Source organism: Physeter macrocephalus, chromosome 10, assembly GCF_002837175.3.
Source record: "Physeter macrocephalus isolate SW-GA chromosome 10, ASM283717v5, whole genome shotgun sequence".
Taxonomy (NCBI): Eukaryota; Metazoa; Chordata; class Mammalia; order Artiodactyla; family Physeteridae; genus Physeter; species Physeter macrocephalus.
The window spans coordinates 45,014,153-45,022,121 of record NC_041223.1 but is presented as its reverse complement, the minus strand read 5'-3'; the positions used below and the strand labels follow the sequence as shown (position 1 = coordinate 45,022,121).

General features: G+C 41.4%; 1 protein-coding gene across 3 annotated transcripts in view; it reads left to right on the top strand.

The window, feature by feature from the left end:
- RWDD1 (RWD domain containing 1) overlaps positions 1 to 7,645 on the top strand; it is a 23,191-nt gene extending 15,546 nt beyond the window's left edge. For all 3 annotated transcript variants that reach the window (XM_007119781.4, XM_007119782.4, XM_028494521.2), the window contains one exon: positions 7,356 to 7,645. In XM_007119781.4, the coding sequence (XP_007119843.1) occupies positions 7,356 to 7,477 (122 nt within the window). In that variant the 3' untranslated portion in view covers positions 7,478 to 7,645. The remainder of the gene's footprint in view (positions 1 to 7,355) is intronic.
- The last annotated feature ends 324 nt before the right edge of the window (positions 7,646 to 7,969 follow it).

The window sequence follows — 7,969 nt, the reverse complement described above, 5'->3', positions numbered from 1 at the left end:
AGGTAGGTTTATTCCTAGTTATTTTATTCTTTTTGTTGCAGTGGTAAATGGAAGTGTTTCCTTAATTTCTCTTTCAGATTTTTCATCATTAGTGTATAGGAATGCAAGAGATTTCTGTGCATTAATTTTGTATCCTGCTACTTTACCAAATTCATTGATTATCTCTAGTAGTTTTCTGATAGCATCTTTAGGATTCACTATGTATAGTATCATGTCATCTGCAAACAGTGACGGTTTTATTTCTCCTTTTCCGATTTGGATTCCTTTTATTTCTTCTCTGATTGCTGTGGCTAAAAATTCGAAAACTAAGTTAATAGAGGTGAGACTAGGCAACCTTCTCTTGTTCCTGATCTTAGTGGAAATGGTTTCAGTTTTTCACCACTGAGAACAATGTTGGCTATGGGTTTGTCATATATGGCCTTTATTGTGTTGTGGTAAGTTCCCTCTATGCCTGCTTTCTGGACGGTTTTTATCATAAATGGGTGTTGAATTTTGTCGAAAGCTTTTTCTGCATCTACTGAAATTATCATATGGTTTTTATTTTTCAATTTGTTAATATGGTGTATCACATTGATTGATTTGCGTATATTGAAGAATCCTTGCATTCCTGGGATACACCCCACTTGATCATGGTGTATGATCCTTTTAATGCGCTGTCGGATTCTGTTTGCTGGTATTTTGCTGAGGTTTTTGGCATCTGTGTTCATCAGTGATATTGACCTATAGTTTTCTTCATTTGTGATATCCTTGTCTGGTTTTGTTATCAGGGTGATGGTGGACTCGTAGAATGACTTTGGGAGTGTTTCTCTCTCTGCTATATTTTGGTAGAGTTTGAGAAGGATAGGTGATAGCTTTTCTCTAAATGATAGAATTTGCCTGTGAAGCCATCTGGTCCTTGGCTTTTGTTTGTTGGAAGATTTTTAAACACAGTTTCAATTTCAGTGCTTGTGATTGGTCCGTTTATATTTTCTATTTCTTCCTGGTTCAGTCTTGGAAGGTTGTGCTTTTCTAAGAATTTGTCCATTTCTTCCAGGTGGTCCATTTTATTGGCATATAGTTGCTTGTAGTTATCTCTCATGATCCTTTGTATTTCTGCAGTGTCAGTTATTACTTCTCCTTTTTCATTTCTAATTCTATTGATTTGAGTCTTCTCCCTTTTTTACTCGGTAAGTCTGGCTAATGGTGTATCAATTTTGTTTATCTCTGGTAACTTTGGGGTTTTTTTGTTCTTTTTCTAATTGCTTTAGGTGTAAGGTTAGGTTGTTTATTTGAGATGTTTCTTGTTTCTTGAGGTATGCTTGTATTGCTATGAACTTCCTTCTTAGGACTGCTTTTGCTGCATCCCATAGGTTTTGTGTCTTCGTGTTTTCATTGTCATTTGTTTCTAGGTATTTTTTGGTTTCCTCTTTGATTTCTTCAGTGATCTCTTGGTTATTAAGTAGTGTGTTGTTTAGCCTCCATGTGTTTGTAGTTTTTACAGATTTTTTCTCTAATTGAAATCTAGTTCGTCTCATAGCGTTGTGGTCAGAAAAGATAACTTGATACGATTTCAATATTCTTAAATTTACCAAGGCTTGATTTGTGACCCAAGATATGATCTATGCTGGAGAATGTTCTTCCATGAGCACTTGAGAAGAAAGTGTATTCTGTTGCTTTTGGGTGGAATGTCCTCTAAATATCAATTAGTTCCATCTTGTTTAATGTATCATTTAAAGCTTGTGTTTCCTTATTTATTTTCATTTTGGATGATCTGTCCATTGGTGATAGTGGGGTGTTAAAGTCTCCTACTGTTACCATGTTACCATCAATTTCCCCTTTTATTATGGCTGTTAGCATTTGCCTTATGTATTGAGGTGCTCCTATGTTGGGTGCATAAATATTTACAATTGTTATATCTTCTTCTTGGATTGATCCCTTGATCCTTATGTCGTGCCCTTCTTTGTCTCTTGTAATAGTCTTTGTTTTAAAGTCTATTTTGTCTGATAGGAGAATTGTTACTCCAGCTTTCTTTTGATTTCCATTTGTGTGGAATATCTTTTTACATCCCCTCACTTTCAGTCTGTACATGTCCGTAGGTCTCAAGTGGGTCTGTCGTAGACAGCATATATACGGGTCTTGTTTTTGTATCCATTCAGCCAGTCTATGTCTTTTGGTTGGAGCATGTAATCCCTTTACATGTAGGGTAATTTTCGATATGTTCCTATTGCAATTTTCTTAGTGTTTTGGGTTTGTTATTGTAGGTCTTTTCCTTCTCTTGTGTTTCCTACTTAGGTAAGTTCCTTTAGCATTTGTTGTAAAGCTGGTTTGGTGGTGCTGAATTATCTTAGCTTTTGCTTGTCTGTAAAGGTTTTAATTTCTCCGTTGAATCTGAATGAGTTCCTTGCTGGGTAGAGTAGTCTTGGTTGTAGGTTTTTCCCTTTCATCACTTTAAATATGTCCTGCCACTCCCTTCTGGCTTGTAGAGTTTCTGCTGAAATATCAGCTGTTAACCTTATGGGGATTCCCTTGTATGTTATTTGTTGCTTTCCCTTGCTGCTTTTAATATTTTTTCTTTGTATGTAATTTTTGATAGTTTGATTAATATGTGACTTGGCGTGTTTCTTCTTGGATTTATCCCGTATGGGACTCTCTGTGCTTCCTGGACTTGATTAACTATTTCCTTTCCCATATTAGGGAAGTTTTCAACTATAATCTCTTCAAATATTTTCTCAGCCCCTTTCTTTTTCTCATCTTCTTCTCAGACCCCTGTAATTTGAATGTTGGTATGTTTAATGTCACAGAGGTCTCTGAGAGTGTCTTCAGTTCTTTTCATTCTTTTTTCTTTATTCTGCTCTTGGTAGTTATTTCCACTATTTTATTTTCCAGGTCTCTTATCCATTCTTCTGCCTCAGTTATTCTGCTATTGATTCCTTCTAGAGAATTTTAAATTTCATTTATTGTGTTGTTCATCATTGTTTGTTTACTCTTTAGTTCTTCTACATCCTTGTTGAACGTTTCTTGTATTTTCTTGATTCTATTTTCAAGATTTTGGATCATCTTTACTATCATTACTCTGAATTCTTTTTCAGGTAGATTGCCTCTTTCCTCTTCCTTTGTTTGGTCTGGTGGGTTTTTACCTTGCTCCTTCATCTGCTGTGTGTTTTTCTGTCTTCTCATTTTGCTTAACCTACTGTTTAGGGGCCTCCTTTTCGCAGGCTTCAGGTTCATAGTTCCTGTTGTTTTTGGTGTCTGACCCCAGTGGCTAAGGTTGGTTCAGTGGGTTGTGTAGGCTTCCTGGGGGAGGGGACTAGAGGTTATGTTCTGGTGGATGAGGCTGGATCTTGTCTTTCTGGTGGGCAGGTCTGCGTCCGGTGGTGTGTTTTGGGGTGTCTCTGACCTATTATGATTTTAGGCAGCCTCTCTGGTAATGGATGGGGTTGTGTTCCTGTCTTGCTAGTTGTTTGGCATAGGGTGTCCAGCACTGTAGCTGGCTGGTCATTGAGTGGAGCTGGGTCTTAGCGTTGAGATGGTGATCTCTGGGATAGCTTTCACCGTTTGATATTACATGGAGCTGGGAGATCTCTGGTGGACCAATGTCCTGAACCCCGCTCTCCCACCTCTGAGTCACAGGGCTGACAGCCGGCTGGAGCACCAAGACCCTGTCAGTCAGAAAGAAAGAGAGAGAGAGAGAGAGCGAGAGAGAGAGAGGGAGAGAGAGAGAGAGAGAGAGAGAGAGAGAGAGAGGGAGAAGGGAGGGAGGGAGGGAGGAAAGGAGAGAGAGAAAGAGAGAGAAAGAAAGAAAAGAGCAACCAAACCAAAAAACAAATCCACCAATGATAACAAGTGCTAAAAACTATACTCAAAACAAAACAAAAAAAATAGACTGACAGAACCCTAGGACAAATGGTAAAAGCAAAGCTATACAGACAAAATCACACACAGAAGCATACACATACACACTCACAAAAAGAGAAAGAGGAAAATTATATATATATATATATCATTGCTCCGAAAGTCTACCGCCTCCATTTGGGATGATTCGTTGTCTATTCAGGTATTCCACAGATGCAGGGTACATCAAGTTGATTGTGGAGATTTAATCCGCTGCTCCTGAGGCTGCTGGGAGAGATTTCCCTTTCTCTTCTTTGTTCGCACAGCTCCTGGGGTTCACCTTTGGATTTGGACCCTCCTCTGCGTGTAGGTTGCCTGAGGGCATCTGTTCTTTGCTCAGACAGGATGAGGTTAAAGTATCCGCTGATTAGGGGGCTCTGGCTCACTCAGGCCCGGGGGAGAGTGGGGTACAGATGCGGGGCGAGCTTGCGGTGGCAGAGGCCAGCGTGACGTTGCACCAGCCTGAGGCGTGCCGTGCGTTCTCCCGGGGAAGTTGTCCCTGGATCACGGGACCCTGGCAGTGGCGGGGTGCACAGGCTCCCAGGAGGGGAGGTGTGGAGAGTGACCTGTGCTTGCTCACAGGCTTCTTGGTGGCGGCAGCAGCAGCCTTAGCGTCTCATGCCCATCTCTGGGTCCCGCGCTGGTAGCCGCGGCTCGTGCCTGTCTCTGGAGCTCGTTTAGGTGGTGCTCTGAATCCCCTCTCCTGCGTACCCCGAAATAATGGTCTCTTGCCTCTTAGGCAGTTCCAGACCTTTTCCCCGGACTCCCTCCCGGCTAGCTGTGGCGCCCTAGCCCCTTTCAGGCTGTGTTCACGCCGCCAGTCCTCTCCCTGGGATCTGACCTCCGAAGCCCGAGCCTCAGCTCCCAGCCCCTGCCCACCCCGGCAGGTGAGCAGACAAGCCTCTCGAGCTGGTGGGTGCTGGTCGGCACCGATCCTCTGTGCGGGAATCTCTCTGCTTTGCCTTCCGCACCCCTGTTGCTGTGCTCTGCTCCGTGGCTCTGAAGCTTCCCCCGCTCCGCCACCCCCCATCTCCGCCCGTGAAGGGGCTTCCTAGTGTGTGGAAACCTTTCCTCCTTCACAGCTCCCTCCCAGAGGTGCAGGTCCCATCCCTATTCTTTTGTATATGTTTTTTCTTTTTTCTTTTACCCTACCCAGGTATGTGGGGAGTTTCTTGCCTTTTGGGAAGTCTGAGGTCTTCTGCCAGCGTTCAGTAGGTGTTCTGTAGGAGTTGTTCCACATATAGATGTATTTCTGATGTATTTGTGGGGAGGAAGGAGATCTCCACGTCTTACTCTTCCACCATCTTGAAGGTCTTCCCCCAGCAATGTATTTTTTAAAGTTTTATGATAACTTAAGCAATATCAAAGATAGCAATAGATAAACAATATGGTCATATTTGCCTCTAACAACTAGTAAACCAGGTCACTATGACTCAAGTGACCTGTTTTCTTCAAATTTCTAGTATCACAAACCTATGGTCTGTCATGGAGCTTTATAAAAACCTCAAACGTAGAACTAACCAAAAGTCTTAGATTTTATATCACTCTCACTGTCTTTGGAACCTCTAGTCCCTTGTGCTTTCCTTTTCTTTTTTATCCTGACCCTTATGCTCTTGCTGTCTTTGTCCATCCATTGTCCATCCATCCACAAATATTTATTGCATCCCTGTAAGGCAGGCACTGTCCTGGCTGCTGAGGATACAGCAGAGAACAATTTAGACAGATTTCCCTGCCCTCATGGAGCTTGAGCCCTATGTGTATCTCTTAAACTGAGCTCCTTACTCAGTCACCCCTCCAGTAGCTCCCTGGGTTCTGTACTTCATCGTCCTTCTGTCATGCCCATCATGCCAGCTGGGGATCCTCTAGAATCTGGCCTTTCGACCTTGTTCCTGGACTACCTTCTGGAAAAGGTTAAGAAGGTTAAGAATCAACTATCTGTTGAGGTGGCCCACTGCTAAATCATGCTTCTTAACCTAAGCTGGGCTCCTACTGACACTGGGCAATTTTTTTTTATTTTAATATCGTATTACATTCTTGTTCTAAGATTTTTAGTCTCAAAAAAAAAAAAAAAATCCAAAACCAAAAACCGTGAAACAGAAAACAAGGATATCTTCATCTATCCTCCCTCTCATTTTAGGAGCTTATTTTACTTTCTATTTTGTTGAGAAGTTAGATCCAGAAAGTTTAGTCTCATTCTCTCTTGAACTTTAAAAGTTTTACTGTCTTTACTCATTTTTGACTCTTTTCCCTGTCTAATGGATCAAGTGTCTCCGTATATCCAATAACTTACCAAAAGCTCTGTTGATTCTGCCTCTGAAATGTCTTTTCAGCTCTTTCCTCCTAATTTGAAAGTTTTGTTATTTTTCAACTGGACTTTAGTAATAGCTTCATAAATTATTTCCCTGCCTCAGTCTCTTCCTCCTGGTGCCCTTACCTACCTTGTAGTCACCACCTCTGAGGTGGTATTTCTCAAACCCATGTGTAATGCTGCCATTTCTCTCTGTACAGTCCTCCGGTGGTTCTCTGCTGCTTAGCGGGAGAGGTTGACCTGCACAGGCCTTCAGTTTGGCCTTCATCTGTGTTATCTCCAGATGTTTTTCCTCAAGAATCTTGTGTTCCACTTAGAAGTATTCAAGGTCTTAGCTCTTCTCTCTGCCTTTGCATAACCTACCTAGAATTGCTTCATCCTGGCTCCTTTTCCTCTGGTTGGATTCAAATTCATCATGAAGATATTTCAGATGTCATCTGCTCTGTGAGGGTTTCACTACTTCTTCCAGGCTGAGTCAGTTATTCTTCAGCTTGGACTTAACAAATTGTATTTTATTACTGAACTGCTCTTAGGCATGAAGCAAGACTCCTTCTCATTGAGTTGAATGTCAGTGGACTAGAGTCTGAGAGGGAAAGAAGGTAAACAGTGGTGATTTAAGAGTACTGTAATAGCCTACTTTATTTACTACAGATAGACTGAAGAGTGAAGATGTTTCATACAAAGCCTGGGTGTTACTACCTATAGGGTTTAGACATTTGGAATCGTAGAAAGGCATACCACGGGTTACAGGGGAAGTGGGTGAGGGTGAAGATCAAATTTGTCAATTAATTATACGTATAGTTGAGCTTTAATGATGTATATATCTCCAGTATTGGAAGAGATAAACTCTTGGTACAGGTCTCATGGTCAGTGATAATCAACTTTGTATCATCATTGTCTTCAACTTACAACATGACAGGTCATAAATAATTCATTCTAGAATGGCTTTTTTTGTAGCTGGATTTTTTAGACTATGAACTGGAAGCATGAAGTTGCTCTTAAAATGTGTGAGTCTCTGCTGACCAATGCAGATCACTGTTGGTATGAGTAGTCGTTTAGGATTTCATCACTTGCACCTCAGATGCACATTTAAGAAGTCTCTGTTTGGTACTGCCATTGGGTTGTATCTTTTATTTCTGAGCGTAAGACTGCAGGGGAAATTTTCTGTCTTTTGCAGCTGGAAACAACGTGGAGGTAGATGAGTCCTTGTTCCAGGAAATGGATGACTTGGAGCTGGAGGATGATGAGGATGATCCAGACTACAATCCTGCTGACCGGGAGAGTGACTTGACTGACTAATGGACTATCCCGTCTTCAGAGAGGCTTGACTGCCATAGCATCTGTGGCTGTGCTAAGAGGGTGTTGATTTTCCTTTCTTTTTTCTAAGAAAAAATAATTTTCAGGAGAATATTCTTCTGATGGCTTTCATCATTGAACTTAATAAACTGATCTTAAAATTTCAGATATAAAATGTTCAATTCCTCTTATTGGTGGGAAGAAGGCCACATGTTTAAAATCATTTAGTGTTGGAGAGAAATTCTGCCTAAAACACCAAGACTGGAAGGTCAGCTGTTGCTGTACGCAGGTGTGGGTTTATATGCAAGGAATTGGAATAACTTGGAATTTCTGTGCTAGAGACTGGTGGCTTTTGAATTCTAAGGGTTGTCGTTCATATAAAATATTAGAAGACTGAGGCGAACAGAGCATTAAACCTTCTGAATTCTAGCCTTCGGGCATAATAAATTTAAGTCTTAACAAAACCAGAAGCCCATATAATAGTCAGGAGTAAAA